The sequence below is a fragment of the Lontra canadensis genome, unplaced genomic scaffold (assembly GCF_010015895.1).
Source record: "Lontra canadensis isolate GAN:19392208 unplaced genomic scaffold, GSC_riverotter_1.0 scaffold163, whole genome shotgun sequence".
Lineage (NCBI taxonomy): Eukaryota > Metazoa > Chordata > Mammalia > Carnivora > Mustelidae > Lontra > Lontra canadensis.
The window spans coordinates 389,641-411,081 of NW_022631157.1; the positions used below are offsets into that span (position 1 = coordinate 389,641).

General features: G+C 51.2%; 2 protein-coding genes across 2 annotated transcripts; both read left to right on the forward strand.

The window, feature by feature from the left end:
- Positions 1 to 2,596: 2,596 nt before the first annotated feature.
- On the forward strand, positions 2,597 to 14,669 carry PIGS (phosphatidylinositol glycan anchor biosynthesis class S). The gene is made up of 12 exons (XM_032845385.1): positions 2,597 to 2,645; positions 2,933 to 3,072; positions 3,152 to 3,263; positions 6,374 to 6,463; positions 6,722 to 6,813; positions 8,261 to 8,468; positions 8,730 to 8,872; positions 9,766 to 9,880; positions 11,211 to 11,356; positions 11,911 to 12,011; positions 13,032 to 13,242; positions 13,570 to 14,669. Exons 1-12 carry the CDS (start codon positions 2,612 to 2,614, stop codon positions 13,843 to 13,845), a joined length of 1,668 nt encoding a protein of 555 aa, XP_032701276.1. The 5' UTR covers positions 2,597 to 2,611; the 3' UTR covers positions 13,846 to 14,669.
- Positions 14,670 to 15,509: 840 nt separating this feature from the next.
- On the forward strand, positions 15,510 to 21,024 carry UNC119 (unc-119 lipid binding chaperone). The gene is made up of 5 exons (XM_032845388.1): positions 15,510 to 15,799; positions 19,218 to 19,331; positions 19,815 to 19,917; positions 20,087 to 20,259; positions 20,554 to 21,024. Exons 1-5 carry the CDS (start codon positions 15,574 to 15,576, stop codon positions 20,664 to 20,666), a joined length of 729 nt encoding a protein of 242 aa, XP_032701279.1. The 5' UTR covers positions 15,510 to 15,573; the 3' UTR covers positions 20,667 to 21,024.
- The last annotated feature ends 417 nt before the right edge of the window (positions 21,025 to 21,441 follow it).

Below are 21,441 nucleotides of genomic sequence, written 5' to 3' on the forward strand. Positions count from 1 at the left end.
TGAAGGATGGAGGAAGGCGAGACTTGTACAATTCCTGACGGCAGCTTTTGCACAGAGCCCAAAACAGATAAGGGGATGGGAGTCTCTCACTTGTCCTCTGCGTTGAACCCTGCTGGGGCTTGACACATTGTGCTGGGGTTATGGAGTGGGCACTGCAGGAGCGGCACTTGGGCTCCCGCCCAACATGGAAAAGCCCCAAGTCTCAGGACTGCCAGATGAAGCAGGCTGTCTAGGAGGTTGCCAGGGGCTCTTGCCCATTCCCATTGGGATAGAAGAGGACACAGAGAAGGCTGATTTGAGGGTCTGGGCAAGGGTAGACCTGTTGAGGTTTCATGCTAAACTTTGCCCACTTAGCTGGGACGTGGGGGTTCATCAAACACCTGGTCTGTCTGAGGCGATGAAAAGATGAGAGAACTAGGTGTGCTCTGTGTGAACTGGGGAGGCCATGCTCTGTGTAAAGTGCTCCACCCAGCTAATTACTGCAGTATGGGGATGTAGGCTCAGTGGGAGCTTGCCCTTATATTAACAAATAGGTAACACTTATATGGTACTTTGTTTTTTAAAAAAGTTTTATTTAGGGGCACCTGGGTGGCTCAGTCAGTTAAGTGTCTGCCTTCAGCTTGGGTCATGATCTCAGGGTCCTGGGATCAAGCCCCTTATCGGGCTCCCTGCTCCGTGGAGAGTCTGCTTCTCCCTCTCTCTCTGACCCTCCTCCACACTTGTGCATGCTCTCTCTTTCTGTCTCGAATAAATTTAAAAAAATAATAAGAGATTTATTTATTTAAGAGGGAGGGAAAGATTGCTTGAGCGGGGTAAGGGACAGAGGGAAAGAGAGAGAATCTCAAACAGACTCCCTGCTGAGCATGGGACTCAACCCAGGGCTCGATCTATCCCACAACAACCCTGGGATCATGCCTAAGCTGAAACCAAGAGTCAGATGCTGAACCAACTGAGCTACCCAGGAATCCCCTGTTGCACTGACTATGTATTCCTGGCAGGCCAGGCCCTATTCTATTTTTTTTTTTTTAAGATTTTATTTATTTATTTGTTGGTGAGAGAGAGACAGTGAGAGAGGGAACACAAGCAGGGGGAGTGGGAGAGGGAGAAGCAGGCTTCCTGCTGAGCAGGGAGCCCGATGTGGGACTCGATCCCAGGACTCTGGGATCATGACCTGAGCCAAAGGCAGATGCTTAACGACTGAGCCACCCAGGCGTCCCTAGGCCAGGTCCTATTCTAATCACTCTACATTCAGTAACTCATTTACTATAACACTGTATAAAGCAGATACTATTACTATCCCTATTTTAATATGAGGAAACAGGCACAGAGTGGTTAATTAATTAAACTCTCGAGAGCACTCAGGTGAAGTGAAGAAGTCAGGATTTAAACCTAAGTGATCCAGAATTCTGGATCCAGGATCCAGAATTTGCTCGTGAATTTCCTAAAATTTAAGGTGAAGTATTCACTTATACGAGTTGGAAATGAATTCAAATGAATTAACAAAATACTGAATGAGCCAAATATGCTAAAAAGGTACTACTGGCTTTCCACCTCCATATTTAAGGCTTGAGGAGAGGACACCCAGAAGAGGCGCTCTATGATATGGATAAACAGCGATGTGATCGGTGATATTTGGGTGACTCCTGTGCCAGGCTCTTTACATGAATGACCTCATTTTATTTTATTTATTTCTTTATTAAAGTTTTTTTTTTTTTAAGATTTTATTTATTTGACAGAGAGCGAGAGAGCACAAGCAAGAAGAGCAGCAGAGGGAGATGAAGAAGCAGGTTCCCCACTGAGCAGGAAGCCCGATGTAAGACTGGATCCCAGCACTCTGGGATCATGACCTGAGCCGAAGGCAGATGCTTAACCTGTGAGCCACCCAGGCACCTCTTTAATTAAAGATTTTATTCCAGAGAGAGAGAGAGAGAGAGAGAGAGCACGAGCTGGGCGTGGGGGGCGGGGACGAGCAGCGGGAGAGGGAGAAGCAGGCTCCCCGCTAAACAGGGAGCCCAATGTGGGGATCAATTCCAGGACACTTGGATCATGACCGGAGCCAAAGGCAGATACTTAACCAACTGAGGCACACAGGCGGCGCATTTTATTTCTTCCAAGTAATCTCTACACCCAACGTGGGGTTGGAATTTATGAGCCCTAGATCAAGCCCCCTGCGCTCTACGGATTGGGCAAGCCACCCTAAGTGAGCTCATTTTAGTAAATGTATCCATTTTCCAGATGAGAAAACTGAGACTGAGAGCTGCCTGTGGTAGCCCAACAGGTGTTTAACGCCTGCAGAGTTTGCGCTCTTAATCCGTGGGACTAGGGATGTGTTCTGCAAGGAAGCGGGGGACTAACGAAGAGTTTTCGAGCAACACAGAAATCCGCGAACCTCCTCGACTGCCCTTGGCGCGGGATAGACTCCTTTCAAACTGGCGGACCCGCTCCTTGTGGACCCCGCCCACCCTCGACCTCTTTTTCTCCCCGCTCCCCTGGAGTGCGGCTCGCGATTGGCTGCGACCGCTGTCGTGGTCCCGCCCCCTCCTTGCGGGTTTCCGATTGGGGGCGGCTTGCGTAGCTCCGCCCTCGGCGCCTAGAGCAACCGGAAGCGAGCATGGCGGCTCCGGGGGAAGCTGCTACAGACCTAGGTGCGGTGGCTTTCAGGCGGGGCCCGCGGCTTGTGTATTGAGAGGGAAGAATGCGGGATTTGGGGATTGTGGTATGCAAGAGGTCCCGCGGACTGGGGGTCGGAGGGTCGTTTCAGACAAGATCCCTTTAGATTTGGGCGCGGGCCCCTCTAGCACAGGGATTCCTACCTATGAACGCGGCCGGAGAGCCTCTGAGTGCAGGTTGCTGGGGCTCTTAAGGGTCGGGTGTGGGGCGTGCACCTAAGCCCACTTCCAGCGGCTCAAGTCGCTACCTCCGTACCCCCCAGAAGTGGTCCGAGGAAAGCGGGCGGCTCTCTTCTTCGCTGCGGTGGCCATCCTGCTGGGGTTGCCGCTCTGGTGGAAGACCACGGAGACCTACCGGGCCCCGTTGCCTTACTCCCAGATCAGTGGACTGAATGCCCTGCAGGTGAGAGGGCTCGGTGGGAGAAAGCCAGGGGACAGTCCGCTGGAGACTCAGCTGTTGGCCCTGGTGCTCCTTCCCCTAGCTGCGGCTCACGGTGCCCGTCACTGTCGTGTTTACCCGAGAATCGGTGCCATTGGACGACCAGGAGAAGCTGCCCTTCACCGTTGTGCATGAGAGAGAGATCCCCCTGAAATGTGAGTTCCTGGAGAGTCAGGGCTGCCTTTCTGGTCTGAGCTCAGTCCAGAGATGGGTTAGGTAAGAGGACCGTGGGTGTCCCTTAAAGGTAGTTAAAAACTTACTAAAAGCCCTCTCTGAATGAACAGTGTGGTTGGGCAGAAGGAAAGCAACTTTAAATTCAGTGTTCACCATTAAGGCAACAGTTTTATTCATAAAACAGTTATGCTACCCGATGAGAAGCAATTAATACTTATTAGGGGATAGGAGAGGAAGTGGCATGTAGCGGAAAGGACACTGGATTTGGAATCAAGTTGGGGTTGTATACAGGCCTTCTTAAATTTAATGTGAAATAGGTTACTGAATATTAGGTACTTTTCAGTACCAGGGATTTTGGAGTAAATGAGGAATTGATGATGTTTATAAGAAATTCATAGTCCAGTAGGGGAGAAAGACACTTAGATAAAGAAATCACAATCAAAAGTATTTAAGAAACTGAGATTGCACCAAAGAAAGAGACTTTAACTGTCTGGGAGGAAAGGCAGGCAGAGAAGGTTTTGAGAATGTCATTTTTAAGCCGGATTTTTAAAGGATGTGCAGGAATTCAGGTTAAATGGGGGAAGGGAAGAAGGGAACAGCATGAACCAGTAATAATAATCTCTAATATTAGTTGTTCATTATATGCCAGAAACTAGGTAAAGGACTTTACATGTGCTGCCTCATTTAATCCTCTCTTAACATTATGATCTCCATTTTATAAATGAAGAAACAGACTTAAGAGATTTTGATTTGTTCAGGATCACACAGCTAGCTAGTAAGAGGTGGAACTGGGATTTAAATCCAGGCCTGACTGATTCCGGTGTTCTGGCTTTTCACCAACAAACTCTACTGCTTCTCGTGTAGAAGCATGGAGGGGTGAATCAACGTGTTGGGGGATCTGTGAGAAGTTTTACTTTTCTGAAGTGTGAAGTGAAAGTTTAGGAGTGACTGGATGTGTAGGCCAAGTCCAGACTGTGACATTCCTGTAGGCCGTTTACTGTCTAGCTTTTTAACCTTGGTAATACACATTTAAAAAAAAATCATATTTCATGGGACCCCTGGGTGATTCAGGTGGTTAAGTATCTGTCTGACTCTTGGTCTCCACTTGGGTCTTGATCTCAGGGTTGTGAGTTAAGCTCCGTGTTGGACTCCACATTGGGGAGGGAGCTTACATTTAAAAAAAATTAAAAAAAAATCATATTTCATACAGTTTGAGCTAATGTAAACACACATAGTTTTTGTTTCTCAAAACAAGAATGGATCATACCTCACCTGTTAGTTTAAACGTGATTGTTACCAATTTGTCGTGGAATTCTTCGTGTTTAGTGACACGCCATTCCGTAATATGGACGTATTGTGGAGTAGGATAGTGGAATGGCCGAGAGTATGGAATTTGGTGTAAGAGAGCTGGATAAAGCCTTGGTTCTGCTACTTATTTGTGTGAATTTGGGTGAGGTTGTTAACCTCTCTAAATCTTGGTTTTCTCATCTGTTAGATAGGAATAGTAATAGGTTTGTTCATTTATTCAACAAATATTTATTGAGTATCTATATCAGATGCTGTTGTAGTTGCTGGAGATACAGCAAACAAAATAGGCAAAATACAGTGAACAAAATAGATGAAAAAGAGAAGAGACATAGGAAGATAAATGTTTGTTTGATGGGGGAGGTGTCTCCTGACTGGCGCAGTCAGTAGAGTATGACTCTGAATCTTGGGGTCATGGGTTCCAACTCCAGGTTGGATGTAGAGATTATTTAAAATAAAATCTTAAATAAATAAATGTATGTTGGGTGGCAACAGGAGAAAAATAGTTCAGGACAGGGATAGGGCAATTTTCTTGGGGGATAAGGAGATCATTGCTGTTTTAGAAGCACAGCCCGGGAAGGCAGCATTTGAAAACAAGACTTCCAAATGAAGACCTAAGAAGAGATAAAGGAGTAAACTGTATAGATATCTGGGAGAAGAACATTTTTGGTAGAGGGATAAGCAAGTATAAGGTCCTCAAGTAGGAGCAGAAATGGTGCCTTTGCAGAACAGTGAGAATCCCATTGTGGTGAGAGGGAGGTGAATGAGGGAAAGAGTAAGAGAAGATGACATAAGACCAGAGTGAGGGCAGAGGGGGCAGAGGAGGCTAGACTTACATACAGCTTTTATTCTGGGTGAGAAGGGAAGCCATTGAAGGATTTTGTTGTTTCCTTTTGTTTTTTTCAAGATTTTATTTTTAAGTAATCTCTACCCCCAACGTGGGGTTGGAACTCACAACCCCAAGATCAAGAGTTGCACACAGGGATGCGTGGGTGGCTCAGTCGGTTAAGCGTCTGCCTTTGGCTCAGGTCATGATTCCAGGGTCCTAGGATGGAGTCCTGCATCGGGCTCTGTGCTCAACAGGGAGCCTGCCTCTCCCTCTGCCTGCCACTCCCCCTGCTTGTGCACGCTCTCTCTCTCTCTCTCCCTCTCCCTCTGTCAAATAAATAAAAAATTAAAAAAAAAAAAAAGATAGCAAGAGCAGGAACAAAAGCAAGGGGAGTGGGAGAGGGAAAGCAGGCTTCCTTTGAAGCAGGGAGCCCAATGTGGGGCTTGATCCTATGACCCTAAGATCATGACCTGAGCCGAAATCAAGAGTCAGATGCTTAACTGACTGAGCCACCCAGGCTCCCCTTATTACTAATTTTAATGGAACTACATTTAGTGTTTTGTCATTAAGTGTGCATCTTATCTGTATCAAGAACATTCATTGAATTTAATTATTTTGAGGCACATATTGAAGTGATCATTGGTTTTTCTCCTTTCACCTGTTAGTAGAGTGAATATTGTAATAGATTTCCCCTTGGGAGGGTTGATGGTAGGATGGTAGAATGGTTGATAGTAGGATGTCCATAGGCAGAGGCAAGAGCTAGTTAGGGGAAGGAGGTGGGGTGCCCTGTATTTGATACCAGCTGTGTAGAAATCATTAGAATTGGCTGCAGCTTCTTGGTCTTTCTTTGCAAACAATATTCTTGCTGTCTTGAGACACTGGACAGTGTGAGGGCTAGGAAGGAGGACAGAGGTCTGTACTTCGTCTTCTTACCTTGCTTCTTCCTTTTCCTCTCAGACAAAATGAAAATCAAATGCCGTTTCCAGAAGGCCTATCGAAGGGCTCTGGAGCTCGAGGAGGAGGCCCTGTCCCTGGGCAGTATGCAAGGTACCCGAAGGGGTGATTATGCTAGTTTAACATGAAGTCCTCTTTTTCCTCTTCCGATCTCTTATCTTAACTTCAGAATCTCTGGGGAAGCTGGGAATGAGATACCGTGTGTTTCAGCCTGGGCCACTGGGGGCCGAGCCTGGCCACAGTGCCAGCCAGGTGTGAGCAGGAGGTGGAAAGCTCAGGCCCTCTGTAGGGGGCTAGAGGGAAAGGGAATGGTGTTTTTGCTTCTGGTGCACCTCCTGCTTTTGTCCCCAGAGGCAGAAACCATGTTAGCTGAGCTGCAGGAGCAAGCAGAAGGCTCCCTGACTGTGTACGTGATCTCTGAAAACTCCTCGCTTCTGCCCCAGGTAGGGTGAGCAGAGAGACTGCGGACTTGCCTTATCCCATCAGCTCATTCTCTCCTAGGTCACCTCCTCCTTGCAGTAGCACCCCACATTGCTGGCATTTGCTCCAGAAAACTCTTTAACAAATAGTTTTTTTAAAGAATGAAAATAGGAAAAAACATAGAATGTAAATAGGGATTTTTTCATTGACCCTGGGTCTTTCTAAAGCCCAGACCAAGGTCCGATGACCATTTAAAGTGGAAAAAAAAAAATCAGGATGAAAAAGAAAAGAAACTTGTTTGAATGGGTTGTGATGGGAATACGGGCGACACATTGACCTTTTCACTTGACGAGCAAGAGGCTCAGTGGGAGCTATATCACGTACTGTTTTCTTTTACAATTTGTGATGAAATATGTAATTCTTTTTTTTTTTCTTTTTAAAGATTTTATTTATTTGACAGAAGGAGAGAGATCACAAGTAGGCAGAGAGGCAGGCAGAGGTGGAGGGGGAAGCAGGCTCCTGGCCCAGCAGAGAGCCCGATGCAGAGCTCGATCCCAGGACCCTGAGTTCACGATCTGAGCTGAAAGCAGAGGCTTAACTCACTTAGTCACCCAGGTGCCCCCAAATTTAATTCTTATAAAAAAATGAAAAAATTTTAATGACCACCCATGTACCCAACCCCAGCTTGCAAACTACAGTCTAGCCGTATAGCTGAACTCGTGCATCTCCGTGGTTCTACGCAGACCTGCTCCCTTTTGGCCCAGGGTGACCATATTTTGTGTGTGTCATTTTCTTACTTTTCTTTCAAGTTTTATCATACGCTTTGTATCTCACTAAGCAACATCCACAGTTTTACACACTTTTGAACTTCATATTAATACCCCACATGTTCTTCTGGAACTTTCGTTTTGTTCCACATTTATGTTTGAGAGAATCCTCTGTGATAATCAATGTGCAGTTGAGTCTAATTTGTTCATTTTTTAATATGTTTCATTATTGAAACATAACCACACAAGTTATCCAACTGCTGATGGGCAGTTGGATTGTCTTCTGGTTTTTGACTCTTAGCATTTCTAAGAGTGCTAAGAATTTCTAAGAATGCTATTGTGAGCATTCCGGGGCTTGCCTCTTTGCCGCGTGCTGTCTACGTATATCAGACTTTCCAGGTGTGTGTTTATTCCGCTGTCTGTGTTCAGCATGGCATCTCCTACTAGTTTCCAGCCTGTGAAGATTTAGATCACGCCTAGGACTTAAGTCTGCTGGGAAGGCTAAGGGAACAGAAATGAATGAAAACATTCATGTACACTGATTGGTCAGAGGTGCTGAGATAGGTGTTCACTATGAATCTAGAGGGAGGGGTAGGCCTGTTGGTCAGTGGCAAAAAGTCAGATTCTCTGAGACAGGAGCCAGCATGCTCTCTGCTTTCTTCCCTGAGCCCTCGACGTTCTGTCCCTTGGTGGCCTCTCACAGGACATGATAAGCTACATCGGGCCCGAGAGGACAGCAGTCGTGCGAGGGATCACGCACCGGGAGGCCTTCCACATCGTGGGCCGCCGCGTAATCCAAGTAGCACAGGCCATGTCTTTGACCGAGGATGTGCTCGCGGCAGCCCTGGCTGACCACCTTCCAGAGGACAAGTGGAGCGCTGATAAGAGGCGGCCTCTCAAGTCCAGCTTGGGTAGGGTGACGGGGCTTTGCTGTGAGAAGGGACAGGGAAATGAATGATGCGGAGGTGATGGGGCGGAAGGGGAATCTGCACGCGGACTCTTCACTCCTTTTTTCTTTGGTTTCATGTTTTTAAAGCACTTAGTGTCCCTCCTCCCAGTTTTATCCTCCCTTGGGTTCCCTGATGGCCACCAACCCCATCCCGGAGGAGAAACAAGTTCAGCTCAGTGCAGGGTACAGCTGCCTCTGGCTTCCCTGACTCCTGTTTTTCTAGGCTATGAGATCACCTTCAGTTTACTCAACCCAGACCCCAAGTCCCATGACGTCCACTGGGACATCGAGGGGGCCGTCCGGCGTTATGTGCAGCCCTTCCTGAGTGCCCTCAGTGCTGCGGGCAACTTCTCTGTGGACTCTCAGGTGAGATTGGGAGCAAGCCGGGGAGTCCCTTCCCTGACCACACCCCAGAGTCTTCCATATTGTTTTCAAGTGGAGTCTGTTCTCCCAGTTCTTAGAGCTCGCTGATTTGCTAGGAATTGCCTGCATGTGTATATGACTCTAGTGTCTGCTTTCCCACCGTGCTGTCCAGCTCGGGGACTTTTGTGAAGGTTTGTTTAAAAAAACAACCTTCCTTACAGCCCCCTTTAGAACCATATTCACCCACTTGTGCCATCCTTAAGGAATTTATTTTAAAAAATAAAACTTCCCAAAATATGTTAATGTAGTAGCAGCGAAGATGGCAAGAATGTAGCTTCCTACGTGTGAAGAATGTATCACACAGTGTCCTTTTAGGGAAAATGTGGGAGACATTTTTATCAGGTCTTGCTAGTGGGAGTACTTCTGAATCACTGACTTGAGTTGATCTTGCGGATACTGAATTAGGCTCTTCTTGTTTCCCTCTTTGTTTTGGAAAGCCTGGTTTAAAAAAAAATGCAGTTTCAAAGCATGTATTTACTGTATTAACTTTACCCTGGGCTTTGTTCCCCCCGCCCCCCCACCACACCTATTTTTCTCTCAGCTCTGATTTTGTCTCTTATATTTTGTCCTGTCCTCATTGTATCTTTTTTTTTTTTTTTTAAAGATTTTATTTACTTATTTGACAGAGAGAGAGAGATCACAAGTAGGCAGAGAGAGATTCGGGGCTCGATCCCAGGATCCTGAGATCATGACCTGAGCTGAAGGCAGAGGCTTAACCCACTGAGCCACTCAGGTGCCCCTCACTGTATCTTTTTAAGGCACTTCAGATCCTTTTTGGGACAACGTGGAGCATGAATCAATACACAAAATAACGTTCTCCTTTCTTTGCTTTACAGATTCTTTACTATGCAGTGTTGGGGGTAAACCCCCGCTTTGACCCGGCTTCCTCCAGCTACTACTTGGCTGCACACAGCCTCCCCCATGTCATCAACCCAGTGGAGTCCCGGCTGGGTGAGCTGAAGACGAGGGTCTATCTGCCAGGCTGGGGAGGGACCCTGAAGGCTCAGGGTGGGGTTGGAGGCTGGTAGTATATCGTTCTGGTTCCCAGGTTGGGTGGTCTGAGGGCATCAAAGAAAAAGGCATTTAGGCTCCTTTTTCATGGGATTCATGAAACTTATATCCAGAAACATTTTTTAAAAAATATTTTATTTATTTATTTGACAGAGAGAGATCACAGGCAGGCAGAGAGAGAGAGCGGGAAGCAGGCTCCCTGCTGAGCGGAGAGCCTGATGTGGGGCTCATCCCAGGATCCTGAGATCATGACCTGAGCTGAAGGCAGAGGCTTAACCCACTGAGCCACCCAGGCACCCCCAGAAACATTTATTAAACATGACTCCCAGTGCTTTTTATAAAGACATGGTAGGCTGCATCTCCCTCCATGCAAGTCATCCAGGAAAGATACGGTCACGCATGTAGGAAAGATAACAGCAAAAGTATGTGAAGGCAGAATTTGGAAGGTTCTGCTGATTGAGATTTGAAGCTGGGATTCTAGACTTTAAGTGTGAGGGTGGTACCTATGAAGAAGAGATGACCACAAGTTGTAATATAAGCAAACCAAAGTTAGTATATCACTCGTTGTGGGATTTCAGTGTGGACCATGATATGGGTGGGACTACAGGTGATCTCTCCCTCCCTCTCTCCTTCCCTCCCTCTCCTCTCTGCTCCCTCCCTCCCTCTCTCTCTCTCCCTCCAGCAGCGTTGAGTACAGAGATAGAAGGGCTTTCCAGGCAAGGAAAACTCTGAGCTTAGATGTAGAAGAGGCAGAAAAGATAGGCATTCAGAAAGCTCAGAGAAGTTGTGTAGAGGAGTGAGGGAGTGACTGACGTAAAGCTGGCAAGGCGGGCTGGTGTCAGATCATAAGGCCCATGGTAAGTAGCTTGAGCCTTTACCTGGTGTGAATGGCTAGTTATTGAAGGATTAAGAGGGAATTGACATGAGGTCATATTTATACTTATGTATAAAATGGGCTATAGTTATACGGGTGTGATGGGGCAATGCCCAAGATGGTGGTCTTAGATAGTGAAGGGGGCCTGTTAGAGAGGGGGAGATTCCAGGGGCCTTTGAGGGGCTAAGAACTCTACATGTATGTGGCACATCTTGGGAGAATGTTCAGAGGACGTCCTTGACCGCAGAAACCCAGGACTGGAGGTTATCCTGGTGATTATCAGCTGGGGAAAATGAGGCCCAGAGTGAGTGACCAGAAAGTTAGAGGCTGACCTGGAACTGAGTTCTAGACCCAGTCGGTTTTGGTAATCTGACTAACCTTCTCTTTGTACCGCAGGATCCAGCGCTGCCTCCCTTTACCCGGTGCTCAACTTTCTGCTCTATGTACCCGAGCTTGCCCACTCCCCGCTGTACATTCAGGACAAGGATGGGGCTCCAGTGGCCACCAACGCCTTCCACAGTCCCCGCTGGGGTGGCATTATGGTAATGGTCCTAGAGCCCCAGCTTTAGAGACAGACACATGTTCCCTGAGACTGTTCCTTCTGTTATTCCTCTGGTGTCCTCCATGGCCCAGCCTGTGGGAGGGGCAGCACCAAGTAGGTCAGGGTGCTGTGAGCTCCTCCTCTCCCCTGCCAGCCCCACAGCTTCTTATTTTTGTCACTGTTTTCTATAATACGACCCTTTTGCATGTAGTGGTTTGCACTCACTGAGGACTTCTCTGTGTGTCCATCTTAGATCTTGGCCCTGTTTATGGCAGTCTTGCAAGGCTGGGGACTTTGTTTCTCCGGTTAGACTGGGAGTTTCTCATAGGAACTCTTAAAATGGAATAAAAAATATTTTTTACAGGACTTTTGAAGGGATAATGGAGATAATTTATGAAAACCTAATAGGTTTTCAAAAAAAATTAGCTAGACCATCAGGTTTATAATTTCTAGAGACCTTAAGGTCTTCTTTTTTTCCCGGCCTCCAGAGCGTCTAGGGCAGAGCTGTGAACCATCTGGGTGTAGTCCTGAGGCAATCTCCTTTCCCCGCCGCAGGTCTACAATGTGGACCCCAAAGCCTACAATGGCTCGGAGCTGCCAGTGAGGGTCGAGGTGGACATGGTGCGAGTGATGGAGGTGTTCCTGGCCCAGTTGCGGTGAGGTCCTGGCTGATGCGCCTGGGGATGTGGCCACTGAGTCTGACCCCAGCCTCCCCAGCTGAGTAGAATGACATCTCACCCGGCAGGAATACCTCCCCTGTGCATACAGCTGCAGGGAAACCAAGCAAGCTTTCTAAGGATCACCTTCTCCTTCTCCTAAGAAGGAGTAGTTGCTGACAGACTGTTTGAGAAAAAAACAAACTCCCGAATGTCAGGTCCCTGGGGTATGATTAGGGGTGCTTAAGGAAAGAGCTACGAGTTCTGATGCTAACCGCTATGTTGGTAGTGGCTTCCTAATGCCCTGTGCTGAGGATTCTAGGGCTGTGCCTGGGACGATCAGGAAAGAGGATTCTGATTGATTAGCAATGTCTGCCCTGGGTGCGGCATTAGAGAGGCACCCATTTATCAGAAGTGGTGCTGGATCGGGGAGCCCAGGTGGCTCAGTCGGGTGGGCGGCTGACTCTTGGTTTTGGCTCAGGTCATGATCTCTGGGTCGTGGGATCAAGCCCTGTATTGGGCTCCACACTCAGCATGGAGTCTGCTTGTCTCTCTTCCTCTGCTCCTCCCCTGCTTGCTCACACACACACACACACACACACACACACTCTCTCTCTCTCTCTCTCTTAAATAGATGAATAAAATCTTTAAAAAAACAACAAAAAAAAAGTGGTCCTGGATCATCCCCTTAACTAAAGGCTCAGTGGTCCCATTTGTCCAAAGAGAGGGTAAGAAGGATGAGGGGATTAAGGTAGGTATTACCAGAAATCTTGTCACCATGAGACCTTTTTTCAAACAAGATCTTAGAAATCTAATCCAGGAACAGGTAAAAGCAAAACACTGGTTAAAATGGGGCTTGAGGCTATGTTTTGCTGAATGTTGCCACTTACCTCTCCGAGACCCCAAGGCATTTCCCTATGACTTCCGTGGTTCTGGGTAAGACTGAAAATCTTTCTCATTAATTCTAGGAAGCTTAGCCATCTTCTACTCCCAGCCTTCCTGACTTCACTCTTCCTACAGGCTGCTCTTCGGGATTGGACAGCCCCAGATACCTCTGAAATGCCTGTTTTCAGGGCCCAAGAGTGAAGGGCTAACGACCTGGGAGCTCGACCGGCTGCTTTGGGCTCGGTCAGTGGAGAACGTGGCCACGGCCACCACTACTCTTACTTCCTTGGCTCAGCTTCTGGGCAAGATCAGCAACATTGTCATCAAGGATGATGTGGCATCTGAGGTGAGTGGGCAGGGGATGGATTCTGTGACAGGACCCAGAGTGGCCAGCAAGGGCCAGGGTCTGGTGTGAGATCAGAGCCAGACGAGGCCCAGGGTTTGTGTGGGCATGCATCCGGGAGTGCCCCAGGTTTCCTCTAGGGGGCAGGACACCAGATGGGGTGTGAGGTTTTAAGCTGGCTGTAGCCCTTTTATACTGGTCTCCATATCCTAGGCAAACTCCAGGCAATGTGCCTTGTAGATGGCAAATACAGTAAGACCCATTCCCGCTCCTGCCCCAACACCCCTCTGGTGCCTAGGACTTAATGGTAACCCCCTGCCCCCTTCCTAGGTGTACAGGGCTGTAGCTGCAGTCCAGAAGGCGGCAGAGGAGTTGGCCGCTGGGCACCTGGCCTCTGCCTTCATTGCCAGCCAGGAAGCTGTGACATCCTCAGAGCGTGCCTTTTTTGATCCCTCGCTCCTCCACCTCCTCTATTTCCCGGATGACCAGAAGTTTGCCATCTATATCCCGCTCTTCCTGCCTATGGCCGTGCCCATCCTCCTGTCCCTGGTCAAGATCTTCCTGGAAACCCGCAAGTCCTGGAAAAAGCCTGAGAAGAGAGACTGAACAGGACAGCAGAATCTCAGTAGGAAGGCTTCCTTTCTGGCCAGAATGGGAGGTGGGAGATTGAGAGGCACATAAATGGGGCCTGCCGTGAAGGACTTAGCTCCAGTAACCAAAGTACAACACTCCAAGAAGGGTTCATCTTTCCTTCCCTTCCCATTCCGCTAGCTCAGGTTCCCCCCACAACCTTTGTGCCCTCCTCTCCCCTTCCCTCCAGAAGACGTGTCATTTGGGTCTCCTTATCTGGCTTAAACTTGAAGGCCCTTTCCTGTCTCCCTCCGGGGCAGGGGCAGTTTGTTGTGCTTCTGTCCTGTTCCTCGAGGTCCTCTTGCACTCAGAGGGAGCCTTAGGGGAAAGCCCTGGGTTGGATTCTAGCCCCGTCCCCTCCATGCTTCTCTCTAACCCCTCAGGGAGAGCCCTAGCACTGCTCTCATGGAAGGGAACAGGTCGCCTCTGGGGCCTTCTCCCTCCCTCCCATCCCTCCTGGTTGTCTGTGCCTGTTGGGTATACCCTGATGCTAAGCATGTGGCTGAGTTTCCCTTCACCCTTTTATGGGTTAGTGTGATGCAGTGGGGAAGGTTCCAGACTTGGGGTCAAGCATGCCTGAATTCAGACCCTTTTTTCTATACCTTCTGTACTTAACATCTGGGGAGCACTGAATAAGCCACTTAATCTCCCTGAGCCTCAGTTTTTCATTTGTTCAAACAGCACTAATGATTCCTCCCTTACAAGGTGGTTATGAGGATTAAATGTGATAAGCATATGAAAGTGTCAGGTCTATTTTAGGCTCTCAATAAACTTCGGTCGAATGTTAATTGGAATGATACGAAGTACGAGCATACCTTTCATTCTTCATTTGTGTCCAAGTAATGGTTTCCTGCCAACTGTCCTGGATGCCTGGGCCCACCTTGCTTCTACATGGCCATGTGCCCTAGAGAGAGGCCCCGCTTCCCTGCCCTGGAGGGCCCTGTGGTGGCGAGTCGCCTAGGCTGTTGTCCCTTAGCACGTACAAGGTTGCCCAACAAAGCTGTTAGCATCTACTTCTGCCTTTTTCGCAGGGGGTCTGGGAGGGAATAGCTTGTACCAGTGTAAGCCTTTAAATACAAACTCATTCATAAATTCATAAAAAGAATATATTAAGCACAGTTGTAACTGCTAGGTATTATAAGATAACAAAGACAGGATCTCTGCTTCCATGGAACTGATCTTTTAGTGGGGAGAGTCAATGAACAAAAACTAATTTCAGATCCTGCATTAGAAGGAAAAAATAGGCTGATCAGATGGGTACCTGCGGCTAGTGCTTTAGATTGGGTGTTGGCGGGAGGGGAGCTTTGAGCAGATGACATTCGAACTAAGACCAGAAGAGGAAGCCATCTGGGGGAAGAGCATCCCAGGCAAAGATCCTGAGGCGGGAACTCGCTTGAGGGGCAGACGGCAGGACAGAGTGGCGGGAGCGCAGCGAGTATGGAGAGGTAGACAGGACTCCTAGTACCTAGTGAAAAAGTGAATGAAGCCCAAGGCGAGGCCCCGCCCAGCCCCGGGGGAGTGATCCCAGGTTGGTGCGCAGCCTTTGGGCGGGGTGGGCGGGGCCCAGAGCTGGCCCACCCCTGGGGGCGGGGCGGTACCTGGGGCCCCGGCCGGGGGCGGGGCTGCGGACGCTCCCCCTTCTCTTCGTTCCAGCCGGCGCAGGCAGCCGCCGCGGCAGCAGGCGAGCGGCGGCCCAGAGAGGCCATGAAGGTGAAGAAGGGCGGCGGCGGGGCTGGTACGGGGGCGGAGCCCGCTCCAGGGGCCTCGGGCCCAAGCTTGGAGCCCAAGCCCGAGCCGCAGCTGCAGGCGGAATCCGAGTCCGGGTCCGAGTCGGAGCCCGAGGCTGGCCTGGGGCCCAGGCCGGGGCCGCTGCAGAGGAAGCAGCCGATAGGGCCAGAGGACGTGCTGGGGCTGCAGCGGATCACCGGCGGTGAGTACCGGCGGGGCGCGCCACCCGCAGCGGGAGGGCGGGAGGGAGAGAGCGCGGGAGGGAGCCCTCGCGGAGCTCGGAGCCTGGGCCCCCGCCCCCTTTCCCGCCCTACCACCTCCCCCTACCTCCCCTCCCCCACCGGGGTGCCCCTCGCCTGAGTTCCCTAGCCTTCTGCCTCCGAGCGTGAGATTTCCATGTTCCCTCTTCCCTTGATCTCCTTGTGCCCGCTTCTTCTCCTTTTAGACATTTATTTTCACCCTACTCCTTCCTTCCTGAGGAGGCTATCCCCCTTTCCCATGGTGGAGGTCGGGCAGCAGCTGCAACTGTGACCCCTTCCCCATGGAGCCGTCACAGGCCTTTGAGGCTTTTCTCTGCAATAATAAGGATGGGTGCTAAGTGCCATCTGTCCTCAGTCCCCACCCTGGAGGCTAGGCAGAGGCAGAGTTACTTAGGTGACTTTAAGACCCTCCAGTCTCCCTGACCATTAAATGTCCTCACTCTGGGTCCCCCCAGGAAGTCTTGGGCCATCCTCCAGCCCCAGGAAAGGACCTGGGCAGGAAGCTTCAGTGGGTTGGTCTGAGCCCTCTCAAGGGAGTAGGTTACTGCTCCCTGCACCCTCCCCCCTACCACCTTAGCCTGTCTTCTTCCGGGAGGCTTAGTCTCTGCTGTGGTTGAGTTTCTGAACTGAACTGCCTGGGTTGAAGTCCTAGCTATGACATGTAATTGGCTGTGTGACCTTGGGCAAGTAATTGCACCTCTCTGACCATGTTCATCTGTAAAATGGGGATAACAGCACTTACTTCATAGGGCTGCTGTGGAAACCAGTTTTCTGATTTTGCTTAGTGCCTGGCCTGCTGTGTGCTCTGTAAATAGGGCTCTTTTGTCAGTAGTACTGAGGGCCCCACAGGACTGTTCACGTCTGCTGCCTGGAGGCAGACAACTGGGCATTCAGGGCCCGGGAGGAGGTTACCACAGTCAGGGAACAAGGGCTAGGAAGCCTCGTGCCAGAGGCAGTGGCTGAGCCTCAAAGAACAGAGGCATTTGGAGAGAGAGTGGCCCTCTACCTTAGCTTCATTTTTCAGTAATCCTGCTCCGGCTCCCTCTGCGACAGCAATTCTTGGAAGCCCTCATTAGTGGTGGGGGGCAGGTGCTGGAGTGGGCCTGAGCCCTGGAGTTGGGGGAGCAGCAGAGCCCGAGGCTGCCAGCTGGAGCCGTGGAGGGGACCGTAATGGCAGGTCTAGCTAGGCCTGTGCATCTGAGTCCCTGGGGGACCAGCTTCTCCCTCCTCTCAGAGCCAGGCAGCAGCCATTCTTGGCTGGGCCCGCAGAGCACTGAGCTGCCTTGCCCAAGCAGACACTAGCAGAGGGAGGGGGCCTGGACCAGTCTGATGTTCGTGCCAGTTGAGCTGGAACTGGCAACAGCAGCATTTAGAATGGGGGCAGAACTTACAGGGTTTGTGGAGGTCAGGCTGACCTGTCTGGGTCTTCGGTAACTTTAGAGGTTATTTTGTGACTGTGGGGGCGCCTAGCCCATGTCACTGCCATGTGTCCCCTAATTTGGAGGAGATTCAAAGCCGTTAGACATGGGGCATCTGTGAGGATGAGCAGGGGAAGGGGCTTCCTGGGAACTCTTTACTCTCTAGAAGCTGAGAACCAGGTTCCAGGGATCTCTATCCTGGCACCCCCTGGTCTCCTTTGACCCTAATCACACAGGTCTGAGTTTTGCTCCTCCTGGATTATTGGCCCTGAATCCAGCTTAGGAAGATATTTGTGGCAGAGGGCAAGGGGGTGGCAGTTGTGTTCTGAGCCTTGGGCCACTCTGACCCTGGTCCCAGGCCTCATCCTTCCCTTGGCAGAAGGGAGGGTGTGGGCGCCGCGTCCTGAGCCAGGGGCATCCCACTTCCCTCACTTCCTCTAAGGACAAAAGGGCTGATAATTCAAGGTGTGGTAGAAGAGACTGAGGGCAGACCTAAGAACTTAGCCCGGCATTCGAGGAGAGGCTCCAACAGCAGAAGAATGTAGAGAAGAAGGAAGGACATTCCCAGGAGCTGGAACTGGGCAGCTAGGATTTTGCTCCCAGTTCTGCTACCTCTTTTCCTTGTGCCCCGCACCTTCTTTCAGCATCTTTGGACTGGTACTTACTTACTGTTTAAATAAGGTGTGTCGAGGGTGAGGTGAGGGCTGCTCACTGGCATTCCTCCTCCTCCTCTCTCTCTCCACCATGGACGGTGGTTGACAGGCCAGGGATCTAGCCTCTCCCTCTAAGCCCTGCTGGACCTTAGGATGCCAGGAGGCTACCAGGAGGGCTTCCTGGAGGGGGCCGCCTTGGGTTTGGGGACGAGAGAAGGACTTTACATTCACTTCCTCTTCCTGCCCCAGAGGAATAGGAGGTGGCCCAGGGGCCTGGAGGCTGATTTCCGGGCCTCTGTCAGGGAGGATGTGATGGCCTGCCAGCTGACAGCACTAGACCTACCATTGCTCCTTTCAGTTTGCAGGGGCCTCCCTGAGCACCTACAGTTGTTGCTGGACCAGGCCCTGATGTTCCTAAGCAAGCTTCCTCAGCCACAGTTCACCACTGTGTCCCGGTTCCTCTTCTGGGCCCGAGGACTCCCTTTCCCCCACGCACACACCCACTTCCTGGCTTTGCTTGTACTCTTCTCTCTGGGGGTGGTTCAGAGCTCAGGCTAGGTCGATGAGCTTTGAGGGGGTTCCCTCCATTTGCTAAGACTTCCTCCCATTTGGAGATCAGCAGGGGATGGGAGCAAAGGTGGCCTCCTTCCCCCAATATTCCTGGCTCTGGGCTTGAGTCAGCAGAGCTTTGGCTAAGCTGCTTAAGGGAGCTGGGCTTATATAAGCCGCTTATGGGGAGAAGAGGGGGTTGTGGGGGGGGGGACCTCGGAGGGGTTGTTTGCCTGCCCTAGCACAACCTAGGTCAGGGAAGTCCTTGCCTTGACACTTCCTAGAGGTAGCACCAGGGGCAGCTATGTGGCGGGGGTGTGAATGTTCTCTGGGGAAGTACTGTGTTTCTCCTGAGGTGGAGCTGTGTCACCCTCTTTAGCACGAGGTTCTCAAAGGCCAGGGCTGTATCCCTCTCTAGCTGGGGTTCCTTGTTAGTTTGGAGACCCATCAGGCTCACAGTCACTGAGCTGGCCCCTCCAGAGCAGAGGCTGGAATAAGGCCCCACAACTCCACGATGGAAAGGAGACTGGGTAGGGGGGTGACCTTGTCTTCTACCCTCCTCCTTCACTCTGCCCGTCCCTGACCTCCGAGACCTCAGAGGATAGAGCGTTTTTCCCTCATTAGAAGGCTGGGACTCCGTTCTCTCTTTCTAGAAGGCAATGACCTTCTGGAATCAGAGAAAGTGATAGCTGGGGCTTCTGGGCGGGTCCCTTTTTTGCTTAGCTGCCTGTCTTCCCTAGACTACCTGTGCTCCCCCGAGGAGAATATCTACAAGATCGACTTCATCAGGTTCAAGATTCGAGACATGGACTCAGGCACTGTCCTCTTTGAAATCAAGAAGCCCCCAGCCTCAGGTGAGTGGTCTGGCTGGGTAGGCCATCAACAGAAGGACGAGGTGGGAGAGGGCTGTGAAGCAGGTTGCCCAGGGACTCATCAGGCGGCAGAAGAGTCAGAGAAGAGCTGGGGCTGGGCCTCTGCTTTTCTTTCCCATCTGTTTCTGGGGCTGGACATCTTGGGTGGACCGTCTGGCTCCTTCGATCCCTGCCAGCCTGCCCTCTGCAGGCCTTCCTGGGAACTGCAGTCCCAGAGGCCCCAGGCCTTTGTCTCCTGGGGCCCCGGGAACCTCAATTAAAATTGGTGACCTGCTGACCTAGAAACTACCCCCCTTCCCGGGGTGGGGAACCAGTTGGCCAAATGTCTGAACCCTCAAGGTGCATCAGAATCTCCTGGGGGAATTTTTAAGAATTCAGACAGATGGGGGCCCTGGGATGGGAACCCTGGGTGGGCCCGGGGCCCTGGCCTGAAGCCCTCTGAGCCCCAGTTGGGGTACATTACAGAGCGGTTGCCCATCAACCGGCGGGACCTGGACCCCAATGCTGGGCGCTTTGTTCGCTACCAGTTCACCCCTGCCTTCCTCCGCCTGAGGCAGGTGGGAGCCACGTGAGTCACTGGATGGAAGTGGGGTGGGGGGTGGGCAAGGGCTGGGGATAGGGGTGAGAGTGGGGAATGAGTTCTTACTGAGCCTCTCTTTTTGGGGGGTGGTGTCTGTCTGGAGCCTTGCCGCCTGACTTCAAGGCCAAGCTCAGGTCTGCCCTCTCCTATCTGCCAGGGTGGAATTCACAGTGGGAGACAAGCCTGTCAACAACTTCCGCATGATTGAGAGGCACTACTTCCGCAACCAGCTCCTCAAAAGTTTTGACTTCCACTTTGGCTTCTGCATCCCCAGCAGCAAGAACACCTGCGAGCACATCTACGACTTCCCCCCTCTCTCTGAGGAGCTGAGTGCGTGGAAGGCCTGTGGGGGGCTGGGGGGAGGCAGGGAAGACTAGAGAGACCAAACTGGCGGGGGAGTGTGGTTCTGACCCCTTTCTCCTACCCTGGGTCTCTTGTTTGGCTGCCATTCCTATGCCACCGGTAGGGAAACTGAGGCTCAAAAAGGCTGGGGGAGCTCTGTGAGGTGGAGGGAGGTCTGAGGTTGTTCAGCTTGTCCCCATCCCACAGTCCCGAAGCCTCCTTGGCAGGGGCCCCGGCTCAGGCTCCTGACCTTTGCCCCAACTGGTGGGGCCTCTCTTGCAGTCAGTGAAATGATCCGTCACCCATACGAGACACAGTCTGACAGCTTCTACTTCGTGGATGACCGGCTGGTGATGCACAACAAAGCAGACTATTCCTACAGTGGAACACCCTGACCCGCAAAACCAGCCCCCTGCCCTAGGAGGGTCCTGGGCCCTTAGCTGTGTCCTCCCCAACACTCACCTCTCAACCCGAGGTCTTCTGCCTGGGGAGTGGTCCGAGAGCCCTGGACCCCCAAGTTGGCGATGGGAGGGAGGGTACCTGATGTCCCCAGTCCAGGTCTCTGAAGCCCGTGGGGTGGGGGTGGGGTAGGAGGGCTGTCTGCCTCCATGTCCAGGAAGGCCTCCTAGGAGAGGAGTAGCCAGGACTTCCGGACAGCCTAGCTGGGCCTCTGGGACCCAGGTTTAAGAGTAGTGTTCCCCTATCCAGGCTTTGGCAAGGTCAGGGCAGGGACCCGTTCCCTGTTCCCTGTTCCCTGCCTGCCACCAACAGGCTATTTAGGATTGTCAATTCACAGATAAATATCCATTGGAGTGGAGGGCTGGTCTGGCTGCCAAGATTCCCAAGGGAGCCAGGACCTGGCCCCGGCCCCAGCCCCAGCCCCGGCTCCAGCTCTAGCCTTTACCATCGGGGGCTGAGCTACTGCCTAAGGTGTGGGGGGGGAATCCCTCCAGATTGTGGCCTGTGATAGGGCCTGGACCAACTGTATATAGTTTTCAATAAACTCTCTCCTTTTCTGTTCTTTGGCTGTGAGCCCGCATGTGTGTATGGGGAGGGGGTGGCGCTGGGGGTGGGGCGATAGCATGGCCCCCAGGTCATCCTGTCCACTAATCCTCTATACCCTGGTGTCACACTCAGCATCTCAAGTCAGCATTTAGCATATGTTGCAGC

Bases quoted from the DNA above. Each gene is read 5' to 3' on its own strand.
- PIGS (XM_032845385.1), top strand. From the start codon at position 2,612: ATGGCGGCTCCGGGGGAAGCTGCTACAGACCTAG. The intron at 3,073-3,151 runs GTGAGAGGGCTC...TCCTTCCCCTAG, and splicing joins GTGGACTGAATGCCCTGCAG to CTGCGGCTCACGGTGCCCGT. The intron at 11,357-11,910 runs GTAATGGTCCTA...TCCCCGCCGCAG, and splicing joins CCCGCTGGGGTGGCATTATG to GTCTACAATGTGGACCCCAA.
- UNC119 (XM_032845388.1), top strand. From the start codon at position 15,574: ATGAAGGTGAAGAAGGGCGGCGGCGGGGCTGGTACGGGGGCGGAGCCC. The intron at 15,800-19,217 runs GTGAGTACCGGC...TGTCTTCCCTAG, and splicing joins GCTGCAGCGGATCACCGGCG to ACTACCTGTGCTCCCCCGAG. The intron at 19,332-19,814 runs GTGAGTGGTCTG...GGTACATTACAG, and splicing joins CAAGAAGCCCCCAGCCTCAG to AGCGGTTGCCCATCAACCGG.